This window comes from Trichophyton verrucosum, assembly GCF_000151505.1.
Source record: "Trichophyton verrucosum HKI 0517 chromosome Unknown contig00080_128.r1.exp, whole genome shotgun sequence".
Taxonomy (NCBI): Eukaryota; Fungi; Ascomycota; class Eurotiomycetes; order Onygenales; family Arthrodermataceae; genus Trichophyton; species Trichophyton verrucosum.
Window position 1 is genome coordinate 160,839 of NW_003315589.1, and position 19,419 is coordinate 180,257.

Here is a 19,419-nt window from a genome sequence, read left to right on the forward strand (position 1 = left end):
ATCATATTGCCTCGGTCTTCGCACAGCATCACTCGAGCAACCAACTACCATCTGATCAAAGATCTTTTCCGTGGGATTCCCGGGTTGAAGCGACGCCAGGTGAGCATCCTCATAAACTCCCCGGGCTCATCCTTGATGAGATGTGGCATACCGATGTACAGGTTCTTCAACCAGCGTGGGAATAGAAATCTACTTTGTGGCCTTGCTGAAACCGTAAACAGCCATTCAAATCTGTCATGCCTCTGTGTCTGGAGTCTAGGTAGCTGTCTCACCATTCCAACCGAGACATACGAGGGGTAAATAGTCCGCCTAACGCGATGCATTCTCCGCTGGTTGCCAAAGCATGTATGCACGAGAGGAAGATGCACAACAAAGAGAGAGTCCAACCATCCAGTTGGGACACCCCTAGATGGGTGCTGTGGATCAGGCTCGGTTTGAGGATTTGATCCCTCCTCTGGTCTCCTCTGTTGGGCAGACTGGTCGGTATTTTCTGGATTTCCAGTTTCGTTAGGCGCAGGTTGAATGTCCCTTGAGCTTCCGGCTTCGGCTGGGGTAGTCTGGAGAGTATTGACGTCTCTCGAGCTTCCAGCTGTAGCGGAATTACTTTGGAATCTGCTCGAATCTCCGGCTTCTGCCGGGCTAGATTGAGTGTCCCTTGAGCTCCCAGCTTCGACCGGAGTAGTCTGGAGAGAGTTAACAACTCTCAAGTTTCCAGCTGTTGTGGGTGTGTTCCCGAATCCTCTAGAACCTCCAGCTTCTGTAGATGCAAGTTGAACGTCCCTTGGGCCACGAGCATCGGCCGAGGCAGATCGGAGAGGATAAGTAATGTCCACCGAGCTTTCAACTCTTCCAGCTGTACCAGGTATATTTGGGAGACTCATCGAACTTCCGGCGCTCGGTGTAGGCCAAAAATTTCTTGAACTGCCAGCTTCCGCTGCTGCAGTCCGGAAACTTGTACTTCCAGTCTCAGCAGACACTGGTTGAGCAATTCCAGAGCCCCTGGGCTCAGTTGGAGCGTTATTACCATTTGCAGGGTGGCCAGGACTTCCCTCTGGTGGAACATCTGCATAGGTTTGCCTTGGCCGACGGGGGTCAGCAGTCTCTACATAAGATGGCAGCTGAGTCTCCGACCGCGTAAGGTGTTCCGGGTTAAAAGCTCTAGCAGCAGTGAGAACCATTACGGGGAAGATACGCTTTGAAGAAGAACAAAGGCCCGAGTGGCGTTCGATCCAACAAACTTGGCTTTAATCAGCACAGCCTTGCTAGAAGAGGATGGGAGGTGTTTCTTTTTGGCTTGTACTCACTTTCTGCAGTGACGTCCCTCCAGTTGACGAGTTGCACGTCCTCGCAATCGTACGTGTGTATATTGGTCACTTTAATTCCAGGCACATATTCCGGAAGATGTGTAGTATGTCTGTTCTTCCAGTACTGTCTCATATCTTCAAAGGTAGCATTGCCGCGACTCGCCCTGTCCTTATGCTCAGATTTCCTGCCAAACCAGTCCTCTTCAGCGTCGCGCGGAATCTCATCCCGGTGATCTCGTAGTTCGTCCAACCAACCTGGGTCAAGGTCCCTGACAACATGATGGTGGGCGAAGTAGCATTTGGCCTTACAGCCAGGAGAGCGTCGTGGTCTGGGATATCTCTCGCCGCGCCTTGTAGATGGACCCCTTTGGCAAAGTGCTCGGAACGCATCGTCTAAGGCCTTTTGCAAAAATGCATCAAACTCGGGGGCTGTTACATTGTATGATGTCCTGAATGCAGCACAAGGTGGAAGCTGAGCGGCGGTAATTGGTCTAGGGTGCGCATAATCCGGTAAAACACCCTGGTGGGGTCGAGGTTCATCTCCGGGGTCAAGTCGAGCGAATTCGCCATGGGTTCCGGTTATGGCAAGTCCAGGACCGGCTGCTGGGGTATGAAAACGTTGTGGTTGTTCACCTCGATAACGTGCCCTTCCCCGGCGCTCCTCTGGTTCGGACTGTCTTGACGAACGGTCAGTCGGTGCCTCGATGCCTCCAGATGCCAGAAAACTAGGTGCAGACACCGTTTGACTGCGACCTCCCGCTACAGAGTGTTCCGTTTGGGTCGCTCTTGTTTCGGTGGGCTGATGTGGGCCTGCGGAAATCTCTGTCTGGGCTGGGTTTGATGTGCTAATATGAGCAACGGGCTCTGACAGGCTCTCTGTCGCTCTGGGAGATTCCGCCGGGGCGGGGTTTGTGTTTTCAACTTGACGAATGGGCTCCAGGTGGTGCTCCGTCGCCACGATAGAAGTCTCAGGCTGAGTTGGGTTCGTTATGCCCGTCAGAACAAGGCGCTCTGATGGACGCTCTATTGATTCTGTAGGGGGCTCTACTGGTGCTAAATTTGTAACACCGGCTTCGGCAACGGGCTTTATTGGGCGATCTGGTGCTGCTGGAGAGGTCTCTGCCTGGGTTGAACTTGTGCCAATCGGATCAATAGGCTCTGATGGACGTCCCATTGCTTCCGTGGAAGACTCTACCGGGACTGGACTTGTGACATCAACTTGAGCAACTACTTCTGCGGAGGGCTCTGTTGCTGCCGTAGAAGGCCCTGCCTGGGATGAGTTTGATATGCCAGCCTGTGGCCCTGACGCATGCTCCGTTGCCTCACCATCCCCACGAGGCTGTGGTTGTGCAGCAGAAGAATTGGTCGGTTGCGATGTATTAGCAACATCACCTTGCTCTGGTATATTTGAATCCCCTTGTTCATCAGAATCTGGCGGCGGAGGTGGGAAAGTTCCATACTGTACTGTCTTAGACATTGTTTGTATAGAGAGGGTGAAGAGAACTTGAAAACAAGTAGAAATTGGGTGCACGACAAACTGCAAATGGTGTAATGAAACGAAGGACAGGGGCAATCAAACGAGAGTCTGGTTGGTCAGTAAAATATCTATAACAATATATATATATATAGACACCAATATTGATCAACGAGCGTGGACCGAGGAGGGAGAAAAGGAGAAAAGGAAGAAAAACATTGAAACCGAATGTTTTTTTTTTTCTTCTATTTCTTTGCTGGCTGGGAAATAATAACAAACCTAGCCAGAAAGAGCCACCGGAACGCAAAACATCAGGTAAACACAATGGAAGAAGGGAAAGAGCCTCCCTAGAATGACGTATAGTCGATGACTTATATATATTCAAGAAGGCGCTATCGTGGCCACAGGTTAATCGTACAGGCGTTGCATATTCGTTACTGTATATAAATTGGGGTATCACTGTTGAAATTGGAGCTGCATGAGAATACTTGTCCAGTACTGCTGCAGGAAAGAAAAGGATGGCATATAAGAGAGACGGGCGATTGTTATACGCTCCGTACTCCCGGCCCAACGCTTCCTGTATTAAAGATCTCGATCAGTCCCGCACCCAGGGCTTCTTCGAGCGCCCATTGGAAGTTCAAGCCATGGAGCTGTTTCCACTTGTTTGTTCGGCCAGGTAAGACACCCGCAAACTCTCCGCGAATGTGCTTTGCTATGCTAACCCTAGAGCTTAGCTCAATAGAGCCGTCCCACCGGTCACGAATCAGGTAGAGAGGTGCTTCGCTGTATCGAGATTTCCTCAGTGTGTCTAGGATCTGGGTACGTGCAGATCCGAGAAGCCTGAGGTAAGGCCCCATATTAGGTAAGGAGAGAATCATTGTTGACCCTCTTTCACTTGATGAGTGGACAGCACGATTTGCGGAGGGTGAAGTCGTCGAGCGACCTACATTTATGTAACCGCTCTTGGAGTGAGACGAGGCCGTCACCAGGAAACCTGAACGAACCAGTGCAGCAGTTTCCTCGGCAGAAAAGAAACCAGCAGGGACAGCAGGGGATTTGGTTTCCTTCCGTAGAGCCTCAATGAAGCGGTCTATGCAGCTGTTAGACATGATACAAGAATATATATCAGACAAAAAAGAAGGTAAGATCTCACCTTTCAACACATCGTCCAGCGACGTGCTATTTCTAACCAGCTTCTCCCAGTCGTCGAGCAGAACAAGGCAGTCGCCGAGTCCGTATGTCCCATCTCCACGTCCAGTTACAAGCAGCCTGCGTACAACAGCTGAGTCAACTAGCTGTACAATCTCTCGCTCGACCTTTGTAGGATCGTCAAGCAGAACATGTACATGTGCCACAGACACGATCGGAGGCAGTGACTTTCTGAATGCCATGATCTGTGCTATCCGCGTACTATTCATGCCTGATCTCCTTTCCGGTATGGCACTGAACATGGTGCTCTGGATATGCTGGATGGCCTGAGTCACACTGCTGATGGCAATGGACTCCGTAATGGCCCTCGAAGGACCCAGGTCCGGCAACGCCTCATCGAAGAGGACATCTCCACCGGTAGTACTGCTACTGGTACTATGTCTCGAGGCGCTTCTACTTCTTTCCTCCGTCTGGTGAAGGTTGGCTTCGAGCTGCTTGCCTTTGCTATGAAGCGCAGTCGGCGTAGAAGCTGCCTTGGCACGGCGAAATGAGGCAAAGGGGGTTTTCTGCCGCGATGCTGAAGTCGGCTTCTTTATGCGAGATGAATGCGCAGCCGTCAGATTAAGTGACATCACCGTCTTCTGGCTATTTCTATCCTCAGTTTCTCTGCGTCCTCAGCTTGCTTTGTATGAAGCTCCGTTTTCGTTCTTCGCTTGACGTTCTTTTTGGCATTTCTTTTTTAAGGTTTTATATCACATGACACATTATATAATTTATTAAAGTTATTACTAATAACTGAGTAATACTCACGTGATGTCATTTGTACCTAGGTGCTCTCCTTGGCATTTTTTATCCAAAAATACATAAAATCGTTCATAAATCAGTCATAAATCCCTGAATCCAATCGATACATCAAGGCAAAAGAAGAATAAATGATAGAGAAAAGAAGCGCGAGGAACCACTAGAAGGATGATATTCCTGGTAAAAAGTGACCGTCGAGCCTGATTCGATGAGTCTACGTTCTCAACTCATGCTGCCCACGCTCAAGCAGAACCCCCAGATGTAGAATCAAAAGCAATATCAAACCCGAGTATCTGCCAGACAGAACCCTGGAGACACAGCCAGAAGTCGCTGTAACTAGTTATTCTATCGGCTGGCTCGATTGGTAACTACTTAGCCGACCAAATGTTACCATAGAAAAGGGGTATCGAGGCCGTCCATCCGTAGTTATTCACCAGCTGTAACGTCAACGCCAGCATCAACGCAACCAACACCAACACCAACACCGGCAACCAGCAGCATAACCAGCAGCATTAACCATTGATTTCTGCCCTGCCAACCTGCTTCCCCAGGTATCCGGGGGTATGACGTAGGTAGCACTGGTTTCAGGGTTTGGCTAGAATCCAACAGTTTCAGCAACCCGCAGGGCAACAAAAGGGAGACGCAGCGCAAAGTTACGTCCATGTGCGCAACCCGTGGTTCGCCTGCAAACTCACTTGCACTGCCTGATTGATTAATAGCCCTGGCTGGACTCGCAGCTAGCTCATGGTTTGATCTGGGATATCCGGGAAACTTGGTGACTTTCACGTTACTCGACGGCCGGCATCGACTTCCCCAACCTCCATCATCGCCAACCCGACTCGGCCGCAGCGCTCATTCTTCGCTTCTTCGTTCACCAGCGAGCTCGATGCCTGGTCCTGCTGCTGTCCGGCGAATTGACACTGCTGTGACCTGAAGGCGCCCTCGTTCTACTTCGACTGCTGCTCGTCGTCGTCTTGGTGGTGCTACCGCTCGCTGCGCCGGCTGCCCCTCTCGTGCGCTCAGTGGCTGGTTATATGGAGGGGTCAGCGTGCGGCCAGGAGACACTCGTATATGCGCTGATAGAGCCATACCAGCTGCGACAATGACGATATTTATCGTTTCTCTGTACGTTTAAACCCGTGGTTTATGTGTTTTGTTTAGAGCACTCTTCGCTGACCGAGCCAGCTTTCTGCCGCACACGATCGACTTTGCGCTGCCGGAAGGCCACCAGCGCAAGGCCTCCCATCACCACCGCCGCAAGAGCTCTGGCCAGAGGGCTACTCTCTTTGGACGCTTGCCAGGCAGCCAGACGGCCACTCCTACATCGGCGTCAGCGTCGACGTCAGCATCAACATCAACGGCAACGACAGCGACAACATCTGCTGCTGCGTCTAACCATGCGTCCGGATCGGCCGTAGCAGGCCGTCGACCGTCAAGCCTAAGGGATCAAGGACGTATGTTCTCGTGCCCGGACTACTCCAGCTCCGGTATAGAGGTTACCTCTCAGCAACCACGGCTTCTGGCACCTAGCGACCCACACTCACCTCGCTGGGGCTCTCCGGGGGCCTTTAATCAGCCCAAAGCCCAGGCTCTTGCGCCTCCGTCATCCTCCATTCTCAACCATGCACTCGGCCAGGAATCTGCTTCAGAGCTGTCAAGGACTGAACCTACGGTTCTGCCTCCTTCACCGGTACGCCCGTCTATAGAGCCCGGGTCCCAACCAAATCAGGAGAGTGTATTTGAGAGCGCAGAATGGACGGTTCAGCCTTCAGAGCAAGGAAACGGTGGTTTGTTAAACGCAATACGCTCAGCTGTTGATTGGCCATATATGAAGGATAAGCTATGGGTTGGTACACTGGGGATGCCCACGGATGCATTGCATGACAAGCAAAAGGAGGCTATAGCTGAAAAGCTGGCCGCCGACTACGAAGCGTTGACCATCTTTGTCTCGGATAACGACTTTGACAGCCACTACCTACATTTTTGCAAGATGATCCTTTGGCCAGTGTTCCACTACCAAATACCAGATAACCCCAAGAGCAAAGCTTACGAAGACCATTCATGGATATTCTACCGCCGTGTTAACTATAACTTTGCAAAGGAGCTTATCAAAAACTGGAAACGAGGAGATGTGATCTGGGTGCATGATTACCATCTCCTCTTGGTACCTGCCATGGTGAGGAAGGAAATACCCGATGCACAGATAGGCATTTTTCTTCATGTTGCATTCCCCTCCTCAGAAGTGTTCAGATGCCTCTCCGTCCGTGTGGAGTTGCTCAAGGGGATGCTCGGTGCAAACCTAATTGGTTTCCAGACTCAGGAATACTGTCACCATTTCTTGCAGACTTGTAGTCGGTTGCTCAATGTCGAGGCTACAAAGGACGGTGTACAGCTGGAGGATAGATTTGTCAACGTCGGCACGTTCCCCATTGGAATTGACCCCGTCTCACTTGATATCCGCAGACAGTGCGGAGAAGTCAAGTCCTGGATAAACATCCTCCAGGAAAAATTCAAGGGCAAAAGACTTATTGTTGCTAGGGATAAGCTTGACAATGTCAGGGGAGTACGTCAGAAATTATTGGCATATGAACTCTTCCTCAATAAATACCCTCATTGGCGAGATTCAGTTGTTCTCATACAGGTAGCATCTACTACCACGGAACAACCAGAACTAGAAGCCTCTGTTTCCGATATCGCGACACGAATCAACTCCGTTCACTCCAACCTTGCCCATCAACCGCTTATTTTCCACAAGCAAGACCTGCTTTTTGATCAATATCTTGCTCTTATTTCTGTTGCTGATGTTTTCATGGTCACGAGTCTACGTGAGGGAATGAATCTTACCAGTCATGAATTTATCCACTGTCAGGATGGCCTACTCTCATCGTCCAAACACGGCCCATTGATCCTCAGTGAATTCACTGGCAGTGCATCAATATTCAACTACCACCCCCTCCTTGTTAATCCATGGAACTATCAAGAATGTGCAGATGCAATAAATACAGCTCTTGAAATGTCTCCCGAGACTCGCCTAGCGCAATGGACTCGTCTCAATACTACTGCAAAGGACCATGTCACAACCCGGTGGGTAAACAATTTCACGGAGGCTCTGGACCGCGCATACCGCCAGCATTCCACTCGTGAAACCGTTGCCGTCCCTAGGCTATCGATCCCTAATCTCTGCAATGCATACCGTACATCTTCGCGTCGCCTCCTCATCCTAGACTATGAAGGTACCCTTGTGAGCTGGGGACAACCGACAAGTACTGTCCTTACAACTCCTCAGCGAGCTATCGATACCCTGACGGACCTTCTCGAAGATCCCTTGAACACAGTCTACGTGATGTCCTCACGTATGCCAGAAGACATGGAGCGCCTCTTCAGCCGCGTTCCTGGCCTTGGCCTAATAGCTGAGAACGGATGCTTTGTGCGGCCACCCCCCATGTTGTCTCCAACGCCTTCCCCTCCAACTACAGGCACATTTGTAACCTCAAACTGGATCCGGCTCATCGACATGACTAAGATGAATGACTGGAAGCTTTCCCTTTCCCCTATGCTTCGTTACTTCCAAGAGCGTACAGAAGGAAGCTGGATTGAAGAAACTCACGCGTCACTGATCTTCCACTATGAGCGAGCGGAGGACTCGCAAAGCGCAGAACGCCATGCGTCTGAATGCGCAAATAACGTCAACGACAGTTGCGGCAACCATAGTCTAAGAGCAATACAGATGGACGGCTGTGTTGTTGCCGGGCCTGTGGAACCAAACAAAGGTACTGCAGCTAATGTGGTGTTTTCGACATATACGAGGAGAGAATCACGCAGAAGCTCCAGCGCTGGTAGTGCAAGTAGCGTTAAACAGGGTATGGCTATTGAATGGAAGAGTGAGACAGAAGACAATGATGAAGATGTGCCGGACTTTATCCTTGTGATTGGCGATGGAAGAGATGACGAACCCGCATTCAGATGGGCAAATGAACTTGGCGAAGAAAAGAAGGTGAAGAACGTCATGACAGTTACGTTAGGATTCAAGAACACGGAAGCCATGGCCACTTTAAATCAAGGCGTTACCGGTACGTGTACTTATTCAACCCTGCGCTTTTTCACTTGCCTCGCAAAGCTAACATGAGATTTCTGTCCATAGGAGCATTGTCATGTCTAGGAAAACTGGTTGATATATCGCAGCGGAGGGATTCGGCGTCACTTGCTCAAAAGCTATCTTATATCCCGGCGTCAAATGGAGAGTGAACTTACCCCGTCAATCCATTGTCCATTGTTTGCTTTTATTATATCCTTAGTTATATCAGAATATGTATTCTACGGATCGCATCGCTCTCTTTTCCTCCGTAATAATGTGTATAATCTACTTGGTAAAACCGCTTGTTAATATGAGTTAATAGATGGTCCGCCTAAGTTGAGTTTCAATCAATTAAAGACTTATGGACTAGAGGTACTAAAGCGGGTCATCTGAAGCGCAGGGAAGACGACTGTTGCGGCTAGCATGTCGTGTTTGCATTTCTCCTGTAAGTTGATGAATTTTGTATGACATAGGGGGTCCACCGGGGGGAATAACGTGAAGGGGATGTGCCCTCCTTGTATGTTCTGAAGCCGGCCAATTCGGCTAGGTATATAACTAAGGGGGGTTTATCCGAATATGGTTTATTCAGATGCGGGTGTGAGCCCTTCTCTCCTAACCAGCTTTCCCGCCGCTTTGCGAAAACGGTCTAGGGATAATTGATGGACGTCGTCCGCGTTTCTTCCTTCCGATAAGCTGTCCCCCAGGATTTGTCTTCGAGTTACTGGGATAGTTTGAGTAGCTGAGTTAGCTGGAGCTGGGAAGATAACCTAAGTATTCCAATTTAGAAAAGTATCCTTTAGAAAGTCCTGGGATATCATAACTACTTCACTCTGCAACAGCTGTGAGCCGATTCCATTCTTCCCATGGGCTTCAAGAGTACCCGTCACAACACCGTTTGCATCTTTCGACCACTTTGCTAAGAAAACAAGCTGGACTTGAGGCCTTCCACCTTGCAGCCATAAGTCCTTGTCATGATGGAGTTGAGGTACGGACCCCTGCCACCCAGACTCAAATACTATGCTCGGAAACGTTTGATCATCTGGGAGTATGGCGAAGTCTGCCTCTATTCTTGACGCTGAGTATGGAGGCTTAAACCCTCTGAAGGCTGTTCACTGAAATTTAGATATAAAATTAAAAGTGTATAAAGATGGGTGATGCGCTATACATACTCGGTTTACCGCAAAATGAAATAGAATCTTCTTCAGATTCGTTTAAGAATCCAGAGCGAATCATTCCTGTAACTTCCCTATGGAGCCACGAGGTGTGCGCTTCATACACAAAGGTTGGCATAATTGTGATATTAATTGTTAGAGTGAAAGAATTGTAACTGAGCCTAACACGCAAATTAATTAAATGATCATTCTAAACAACGCTGAAGAGGCATACCGAGGACATGAGTTTTCAACGTCGGGGTCTTCGTCCAGAGAATCAATTACCAAAGCTCCAGTTTCAGGAGGGATGTTCTCAAATATTAGATCCTTATGCTCTTGAGACTCTAGAATCGTACTCCGTATAGCAGTAAACAGCCTTTGTGGGCTAGGTACTTGGGGCGACGGCGGTACGCTGCCTCGCAACAGGCGTGCTGGAACTGCATCGTCTGGCTTTGTTAAGTTACCCATCTTTGGAATCGAGACAGGTAAAAACGGAATGACGCCTGGTCATAGTGTTACTACTGCTAATTCTCCGCAATAGTAACAGCCATTTATGTTGCTGAAATCGATGAACTTGGTGAAAAGTGGCGATTGCCGGGTCACTCCCTGGTTGACTGAAATCTAAAATCTAGAATCAACCAGCAATCAAATCCGGTATAAAAATATTGTTGACGGTGCAGCCACGTATTATTCTGTTAGCCTGGGGCCCTAATCCCTCTGATAGTTATCCAGCCATCTGTAGGATGTCCTTTATGATAGTGCTAAGTATTATCAACCATCTAGTCAAAACACAAGCTGCCCCTGTAACCTTCCTCTTTGCTGCTATTAAACCCTCGTCACGGAAGAGTTTGGATACCGAGGCCAGGCACTCGTCTGTCCATTAGGTCACGGTACAATACAGTCAGAGGGAACTTCTCAAGCGATATGCTATAGTCGATATCTTCTGATTAACCCGTGATTAGTGTATTTATGTATGGATATTGACATTGCCTGTATATCGAAAGTGAGAGGAAGGAATTATAACTAGTTGATTTCCTGACTAGAGATTTGAGCATTATCATCACCACATAAGCTGAAGAAGAAGGTTACATTACCTTCGTAGAAGTGTTTGGTATCTTAATCTTCATCTGGATACTTTATTAATAGAAGCCAAGCTTAAGAGACTAGTTAGCTCTGTATCCTCTTAGGAGTTTAGGGACTGTTTTCGAATAGGGGTAAATATGTAGCAATATTGATAACCCCTAAATTTGTATATAGTATTTTTCCGTATAGTCGAGGGGGGGAAGGAAGAAGAAAGTAAAAGAGAACAACAATTGATTCTCGCGGCTGATTATAAAATATTCCTTACCAGTGAATGATCACTGCTTCAATAGGTACGTGAATATCCTCAAAGTACGGAGTGACGTATGCCAAGCGAGCTTCCCGAGGAACCATAGTAGCTTAATTTAACGGCCGCTGACATAATCAAATTTCGAACATCATGCCACCTGTGGACCTCGTTGAGAAATTACTCCCTCAACAAACCAAAACAAAGACATCACAGCTCAGAATGTCCTTTTGGGAGGTTCACAATACCATACAGAATACTGCATGAGTTAACCTACTCGCATATTCACCATTTCGCAATGCCTAACATCAGATACAAAAGACGACAGCTCACAGAGTCAAGACCTCTTGTAGCAGTTGAACGAAATCTTATGGTACACATCCCTTGAACACACATTGCGTCCGATGACCCATCGAAGACGGTTACATTAATTAGACAGAATGCTGATTGATGGCTCTATGGCCTAACAGAGTTGAGCAGAACTCGTGCCTCTCCAGAGGACACCCAATCGGAAAGCCTTGATAAGGAAACCTACGACCTTATTGAGCCCTCGACTTTTTCAATCGGGCCTGGATGCAGATGGCGTTCTGGAATACCTTTGATTCGACGCTTTGGTGGTTTCGGTAGCAACCACCGCCAGAACTACCGGCCGGATAGGCTGACGAGGAGGCAAGAACGGTTACCGATCTACGATGAGGGCGATTAAGCTCTCTTATATACAACTGCTGCTACTGCAAGGGTCACAATCAGCGAGCCTGTCTGATAGTTAGTGAAGCTGACGGCAGGGTGCTGGTACTACGGCATTGACACGGGCAACCCTGACTTGTCATGGGGTTATGCCTAGCCTACAACCCACCCGCCGACAATTCAACTCGCCAAACTTCCATATCAGCCTGATAGATCTCGAGACGTTTCTCTGAAAACTATGAATCGTCAATATTGATCACGAGTAGAAGCCAGGCACCACACTTTGCTGAGCCCTACGATATCACAGCATGCTTCGGAAGGCTCAGCCGGACATTCGATGCTGAGCGGAACGCCAGGTTCGGAGCGTAACAATATATACGCACAGCCTTCAAGTGACGTACTCGAGCTCCTTTGGCAAGAAAATACGAATGTTGTTTTAGCTCGCCGCCGTCTGGCAGCTTAAAAAAGCTCGTTACCAAACCACGACTATGACTCCGTGAGACATCAGCCAATGTTTCAATGACTCGGAACGCCCCTGGAAACGAGACTGGAACGAGACGGAGATACTGCCTTGGTCGATTACTACAACCATCAAATGAACGGTGTAGACCTAGCAAATCAGTATAGAGAGGGCCATGGGGCTCTTAGACTAAGTCATAGGATTGGCTTCCTCTCTTATACTGGTTTATCGATTTTCGATCAACCCCTATCGCATTCGCCGTACTGCTGCAAAGGCGAATAGTGATATACCATCTGTTATCGACCTTCGTTCCTGGGAGTAACTCTACAAGTAAATCTTTCATTTAATAGAAAGATCACATACTGCACTCCCCATCCAACGTTTTAACGAGCCCTTTGTGAATATATAAATTTTCCTTTACATGCCGTGGTTGCCTATATTTCAGTCTAAAAGGCAAGGCTGTTGAGGAATAAAACCGGCTCGGAATAGCCTGCTAGAACACGATATAGCTGCAGTTTGAATAAGCTGGTTTCTTACGGCGACCAGCTAGTTTCTGGCAGGACTGGGATTCAGGCAAGTGTTGGCGCTATGCATTGGGCCTTGCTGTTCCCCAGTTCATAAAATAGGCGTTGGAATTTGTTACACACTTTACCCTATATACTATATTACACTCCTACTTGATACATACGATGATCTTCACCGAGCACTTTCTATATGGCTTGTGCATAGTCTCGTCTTCAATATCGGACTGTGGGCCTGTCAGTTGATTTTACCTCAAGGAATATTCAAACGATTTAAATCTCCCGGCCGCGGGAATTTCCTCCTGATCCTCTAAATGCATACGTAGTAAAAGTTTCCGCTATTAATTATATATCAACAACATTAAGCTTCACTACTTTTATTGCTTCGTTGCGTGTAGTTAAATACCATACGAAGATTCTCTAATGAATCACCACACCATCAGCTCCTGCGTGACAATAACTATGGTGCAACTGAGTGTAGTTATTGAACCAACGAAATAGCCGAGGCATCTCGGCGCAACCAAAAGTCGCTTTACGAGCCCTCGAGCTAACTTCCGGCAGTGTCAAGTTTCTCGTCTCAATTTATTTCTTCTTCATAACGAGCCGAGTTCATATCTAGTTCCCTTTTATGTTCATTAGGCTGTCGTTTTGAAAGGAAGACTCGGCGTCGATTGCTAGACAAAAAATGGCGACAACACAAGCGCAGCCCGCAGCGAGCTTCGCGGAAGCCATCGCGATAACTCCCCTGTCATCCCATACGTACTCTGCGAACCTCCGCACGGAATGGTGCATCGGCACTGGTATGTATCTGTCACTGAGCCCTGGGTTATGCCGCATGGATTACTTTTGTATTAACTAGAACGCAATAGTTCCTCATGGCGGTTATGTGACCTCCATCTTTTACGCCGTGGCCCGCAAGCATATGAAAACCACCCATCCAACATACCACAAAGGCGCACCAGATCCCATAACAGTATACCTTGCCTTTATACGCCGGACAAATATCGGTTCTGCCCTGTTCACCGTCGTCGACACGAAGTTGGGCTCACGTACGTCAACGCTACATATCACACTCAGCCAGCAGGATCCGGACGGGAACCGTCGTGAAGAAGTAGCCGGATACATCACCGTATCACATATAGCTAGTGAAGAAGGGCCGAGCATAGAGAGAGCCTTCGCATTGACTCCTCCTGCGCCCATGGTGGACCTCAAGCAGCTCGCCAGCACCGGCCGGAGCGGTGAATGGAATGGGTTCAAAGTGGCCTTTGGTTCTATGCGGAAGGCCAGTCGACATGTTGAATTTTACGCACCTTCTACGTCTGCCATGGTTTCCCGTGGGTTCGTTGAGCAATGGGCTCGATTTGCGCCTTATGGAAAGGTGGAGAGATGGACAGATGAAACACTAGGGTTTCTAGCCGATATGTTCCCTATGATGCTTGAATCGTTTGATGATAAGCCGTGGGATAAGAGGTCGAAAGAGGAGAAGGAGAAGGAAAAGTATGCTGTTGGTAAAAATGGCAAGCTATCTCCCAAGGGCAAGTTCTGGTACCCGACTATCCTGTTAAATTTGGATGTCAAGAAGAAACTGCCTGCTGAAGGGGCAGAGTGGCTTTATTCACGGGTTCAGACGAAGAAGCTACATAACGGCAGGATGGATTTGGATGTTATTATCATGGACGAGAAAGGTGAGGTTGTTGCTTTGAGCAATCATGTTGCATTGGTTATTGGAGCAGAGAGAAACCTGAGTGCGAGAAAGGGCAGCGGAAAGCCCAACGGTGAGAGCAAGATATGATGATATGACGTTCGTTTTGAATAATTGTAGATATATAGATGTGATTTAGACGCAAAACGACATAGATGTATATACAGCGCTGGCTACGTAGCAGACATACCTTTTCCTACTGTGGATCTAGACACCCGTTACAGCTATATCAAAGCTTCGAGTCCTTCACCAGGATGAAGAACCCCACTGCATCAGCACAGACATACTTCTTCTTTACCCACTCAACCTTCTCGCCATTGGGTTTTATGGGATTTTCTTCCTGTACTAGCTGAGCTCTAACCCACCACTTCCGGCCCTCGTTGCCAATACACCACGTTCGCAGCACAGCATGAGCACCAGTCCTCACCGGTCTCTTAAACCGTACATCCAGTTGCATGGTAAACAGCTGACCGAATTTGCTAGTATCGGCAAAGTCGAAATCGGGTATATGTGCAGCTACACTGATGGCCATCAGTTCGTCGAGTAGTGTAGAAATGATACCGCCATGAACGACCCCCGGGTGGCCGTTAAGGTCCCGTTCGCCAAAATAGAGCAAGTTGACCACATCTGCTGGCTGGTTTGAAGGGATCTTTGGCCATTGGTCTGGTGGGGCAGGGAGCGAGGGAGCGCCGGACGGGACTTTGGCGAGTTGGCCTGGTTTCCGCTGGAGGGTGAGGAGATGCGGAATTGTAGTTGGTGTGTTTATTATGGTTGCAATAAAGGCGTCTTCTCCCGTCTGAGGCTTTGGCTTGCGGCAGTAGGTTTCGATGGGCTGGTAGGCGTTGTTTTTGAGGAGCGTGCTCGTCCAGTTATTGGCTTGGAAGGCTGCCTTTGTGGCGTCTGGCACGGTGTATGGTTTTGGAGCAGTCATGCTGGGCTCTGTCTCCCGAGTCTTTAGTCGACTAACTAGCTTGTTGGGTTGTCTTAGACGGAGCAGCCGTGGTTGGATATGTCGTGGGTGAAGTTGAATGTCGACGTCCGAGCAGCCGGAAGGGCGATGCAGCTAGTTAGAACCGAGGCCAGGGACAGACGTCTTGGCAGTAAACAAATGTTGAAGACTCGCGATGTCTAGCCGGTAGTTACTCTTCTCACCTCGGCTAGCTGGAATATATACACCCAATACTCTGTAAAATTAGCCAGTTCACCAGCGATGCTGTTCCAATGCTCTGTATACGGTGGCCTGTCAATAGTCATGTCCAGACTCCAGGCTACATCCACCCTGGAAGCTCGGTAGTTCGCTCAGTGTCACCACCGGGTGAAAGGAGACAGAACAGCGCACCCCCGTACTCCGTAGTATAGACAGATTAATATCCCATTGTATAGTCCTAGAGGACCACTCGGACACGCCCTCCGCTTTATCGTCGCTTTTCGCTCTCGCTAACCCGCATTCTCCCGCCAGAGGAGGGCCGTCAGCCGCCATGGTTAATTCAAGCTTGATCTTCGGGCAACCGGCCCCATCTTGGCGCACACAGCAGCTCTATGCTTCGTTTCCAGGGCGATAGAGCTCCTCCAGCACTCTTGTCTGTGTGTAGATCTATGAAAAAAAGCAAGCTGGATCAGGTTCTACCCAACAAAACAGCTCTTGTGTCTCGCTCACCGTCAGAAATAGCCGCTGTTCCCGTCTGATCTGGCTCGAGCAAGCAGCCATGAACCAGCCATCGAGCACAGCGACTGGCCATGCCGTGTGCTCCCTGGAACAAATGAGGCACAGAGCCAGTCCGTTGTAAAACCAGACCCCATCCTGTGCACATTTGGTGAACCCCCTTTTGCAGCGCGGGAGGCCACGGCTGTTTCGCAGACACTATTCCCCCCCGCCAGAGCGCTAGCCCTGCTGCTAATTGGAATAAATAGTCCGTGTTTGATGTTGAGTGTATCAGGTTTCGGCGGAGGAGATTACATCTTGGGCGGGCGGCTAGCTAGTCAAGCAGCTAGCTAAGGAAGTAGTATGTAGATAGATAGCGGAGAAGTAGAGACAAGCAGAAGAAGCAAAAGGGACTCGGGTCTCTGTATAAAATTCGCGGGCGACAAAAGTCACGGGCGCTTTTCCTGTTTAGGCAGTCTGCGATCCTCTTCTTGCTTCTTGTTTTTTTCATTTTTTTTCCTTCCTCCCTGCTTGCTTGCTTGTTTATTTTCTTCGTCTTCACCAGCTTCACCTCCATCTTCTCTCCATCAACTCTCCGTCTTCCTCTACGGCTTCGTCTGTTCTTCTCGACCGATCTTCTCTGGTAAGTTGATGGCAAGCAAGTAGACGCGCTGGCTGCTGGCTCGACGCTGACTCTCTCTCTCTCTCTTTCTCTCTCGACAGGAGCCTTCACCACAGCTACGGACAGTTTACAACAGCAGCCACGATGTTGTTCTCTTCTCTCGTCGTCCTCCCCGTTCTCGCGTCCACTGTGACTGCGCTCGGCTCGAACTACACTGTTCCTCCAGACTTCAACGCCGGAGCTATTTCTCCCGAAGAGAAGGGTGCGTTGCTCTGACCACTCGTCCCAGCCGGACTGGCTGCTCAATTGACCTGTATACTGATATTGTCTATAGCCAACTGGTGCGAGGCCGAAGCCAACACCTGTAATGACGTCTGCGGCTCCTACTTGATCAACAGATGCGACCCGGTAAAGCTCTACTCTCTGCTGTTTCTTTATTTCTATTCCAGAGTCGTATGCAAGTTGCTGACGAAACGTACAGAGCACTCTCGAGTTCTCCTGCCAGTGCCAGAACGGCACCGTCCCCCAGATTGACCAGTACAAGAACTCTCTTCCTTGGTTCATCTGCCAGGCCACCTTCAGCCAGTGCATCAAGGCTCACCCCGACGACGCTGATGGCCAGCAGGTCTGCAAGGACAACCAGGAGAAGTGCGGCAAGCTGGACGCTACTCCTCCCGGTGACTCTTCTACTACCTCGGCCAGCAGCGAGCCCACCGCCTCCTCTACCGGCAGTTCTCCATCTGCTACCACCACTGGACCTGCACCCACTCACACCAATGCTGCTGCCATCATGGCTGCTAAGGACTACTCCCTTGGCATCTTCGCTACCGTTGTCTTGGGCGTCTTTGGTATCCTGCTCTAGAGAGCGATGGGTGGTAGATATCCTGAAACCAGATTAATTATTCCCCTCCCCTTTCTTTTTATTATTCCCATGTTTCTTATGTTTACTACACCACCAACGAACCCCCCTGGTCTGAGTAATGGGCTGTTTTGCATGTCGGAGATGAGCAGTTTTGGGCAGCATGCGGTTCTTGCAGGAGCTTTCGGCGATTCGACTGATTATTGGCATGGTTGGCACACCCTTGCTGATCGACAGCTTCATTTCGCGCCGAACCTCCAGGGTCGCTGCTAGTCGGAACTCCTCTTCTCCACTCTGCTTTCTTGCTATTTTCCCTGTCTGTTTTTTTCTTGTTCTCCAGCGTCGAGCAGGCAACTCTGCCACGATGATGTACCTACGTGTGAATGCGAATGATACCGATGTCTATCCCAGTTATTATATTCCACCGTTAGAGCCAAACTGCAAAGCCTAAAAGGGGGTGCAAAAAACAAATATCAAAAGTAAAGCCAAAAAAAAAAAAGGGAAAAGAAAAAAGAAAAGTGCATCGACCGGGAATCGAACCCGGGGCCCGTCGATGGCAACGACGGATTTTACCACTAAACCATCAATGCGATTTTGTTGGAAGAGAGCTTAGCTAAGGCAGCACAAGTAGGGATTCTTAGTCATCATCCTAGTTACATGAAAGCCTGCCAAGACTTCCACACAAGAAAAAAAGTGCGTAGAAAGTTTATCGAACATCGAAAGTCGTTAAAAAAAACATCCCACCAGCCGGACCAGCAGGACAAAACACCCTCGCGCTCGACGTTGACACCGGCGAAGGACACTGAGACTGCGCATATCTGGATAGTCGAGGGAACGGACAAGACGGAACGTGAACGGAGAAGGGAAATTTCGAAAGGGAAAAAGAGCACGAAAGATACCAAGGATGGCGACCAATACCCTCCTGATCGAGGGTTCGTTCGATGAACTCGCTGACGAACTCGCCCGCTACATTGATACGATTCGCAAGAATGTCTCCGCTGCTTCGGCGACCCCAAGTGCTGAGGTGACGTCTGTGCATGCTGAGATTGCGCAGCTGCTCGAAAAACTGAGGGAAAAGGAGCAGAGTGAGGAGGAGTTGACAGAGGAACAGACAAAAGAGATTCAGAATGAGAGGACCGAAGTGCTGAAGAAATTGGTGCTTGCCGCTCCGGTGCTAAATGGTGCTCCTGAGAAAGGTATGATGGGTTAACTTCTTTTCAATGTTTCCTTTCCTGCTTGAAAGGAGGACATTCAAGAATGCTGACTGGGGGTAGAAATCACCGCTGCATACAACCTGCTGGTCTACCTGGTCCGTCAATCAAGCTCGGTAGACATGTTCTTGCCCAAGATCTGCGCATTCCTGGCCAAACCAATGCCATCTTCACCGCTGCATGGACCTTCCATCGCCTTGTCCATCCTGGCAACCATTTTCAATACCCTGGACGCAGATGACTCCAGCAGATACCATGTATTCCTTGCCATCATGGCCGTTATCCGCAGCACCTCTTCCGCACTCGCCTTTGAGGCCCTAAAGACTCAGCTTTCTAACCAATTGCCCGGCTGGATCGAGTCCTGGGACCTTGACGAAGAAGAGACCCAGAAGCTGCACATGTCCATCTCAGATGCCGCCAGGGCTGCCGGTGAT

The 19,419-nt window shown here is 49.2% G+C and overlaps 7 protein-coding genes and 1 non-coding gene across 8 annotated transcripts; 4 read left to right on the plus strand and 4 right to left on the minus strand.

Annotated features, from left to right (window-relative positions):
- Positions 1-44: 44 nt before the first annotated feature.
- Positions 45-1,178, minus strand: TRV_00769 (uncharacterized protein; the record flags this gene model as incomplete). Its single annotated transcript, XM_003025065.1, has 1 exon — positions 45-1,178. One exon carries the CDS (start codon positions 1,176-1,178, stop codon positions 45-47), a length of 1,134 nt encoding a protein of 377 aa, XP_003025111.1.
- Positions 1,179-1,248: 70 nt separating this feature from the next.
- On the minus strand, positions 1,249-4,559 carry TRV_00770 (uncharacterized protein; the record flags this gene model as incomplete). Its single annotated transcript, XM_003025066.1, has 3 exons — positions 1,249-2,763; positions 2,843-3,279; positions 3,386-4,559. The coding sequence occupies 3 exons, from the start codon at positions 4,557-4,559 to the stop codon at positions 1,249-1,251; spliced, it is 3,126 nt and encodes a 1,041-aa protein (XP_003025112.1).
- Positions 4,560-5,830: 1,271 nt separating this feature from the next.
- On the plus strand, positions 5,831-8,973 carry TRV_00771 (alpha,alpha-trehalose phosphate synthase subunit, putative; the record flags this gene model as incomplete). Its single annotated transcript, XM_003025067.1, has 3 exons — positions 5,831-5,853; positions 5,890-8,798; positions 8,888-8,973. 3 exons carry the CDS (start codon positions 5,831-5,833, stop codon positions 8,971-8,973), a joined length of 3,018 nt encoding a protein of 1,005 aa, XP_003025113.1.
- Positions 8,974-13,634: 4,661 nt separating this feature from the next.
- Positions 13,635-14,741, plus strand: TRV_00772 (uncharacterized protein; the record flags this gene model as incomplete). The annotated part of the gene is made up of 2 exons (XM_003025068.1): positions 13,635-13,749; positions 13,819-14,741. 2 exons carry the CDS (start codon positions 13,635-13,637, stop codon positions 14,739-14,741), a joined length of 1,038 nt encoding a protein of 345 aa, XP_003025114.1.
- Positions 14,742-14,880: 139 nt separating this feature from the next.
- Positions 14,881-15,905, minus strand: TRV_00773 (thioesterase family protein; the record flags this gene model as incomplete). Its single annotated transcript, XM_003025069.1, has 2 exons — positions 14,881-15,714; positions 15,804-15,905. 2 exons carry the CDS (start codon positions 15,903-15,905, stop codon positions 14,881-14,883), a joined length of 936 nt encoding a protein of 311 aa, XP_003025115.1.
- A 285-nt stretch (positions 15,906-16,190) lies between these two features.
- On the plus strand, positions 16,191-17,777 carry TRV_00774 (uncharacterized protein; the record flags this gene model as incomplete). Its single annotated transcript, XM_003025070.1, has 6 exons — positions 16,191-16,235; positions 16,321-16,565; positions 16,682-16,936; positions 17,032-17,177; positions 17,250-17,368; positions 17,397-17,777. The coding sequence occupies 6 exons, from the start codon at positions 16,191-16,193 to the stop codon at positions 17,775-17,777; spliced, it is 1,191 nt and encodes a 396-aa protein (XP_003025116.1).
- Positions 17,778-18,293: 516 nt separating this feature from the next.
- Positions 18,294-18,364, minus strand: TRV_00775. The gene has a single exon. It is a non-coding gene; the product is annotated as a tRNA-Gly (tRNA).
- Positions 18,365-18,678: 314 nt separating this feature from the next.
- On the plus strand, positions 18,679-19,263 carry TRV_00776 (uncharacterized protein; the record flags this gene model as incomplete). Its single annotated transcript, XM_003025071.1, has 2 exons — positions 18,679-18,970; positions 19,049-19,263. Coding segments are annotated over 2 exons (507 nt in total), but the record flags the coding sequence as incomplete, so codon positions are not given.
- Between the last annotated feature and the right edge of the window lie 156 nt (positions 19,264-19,419).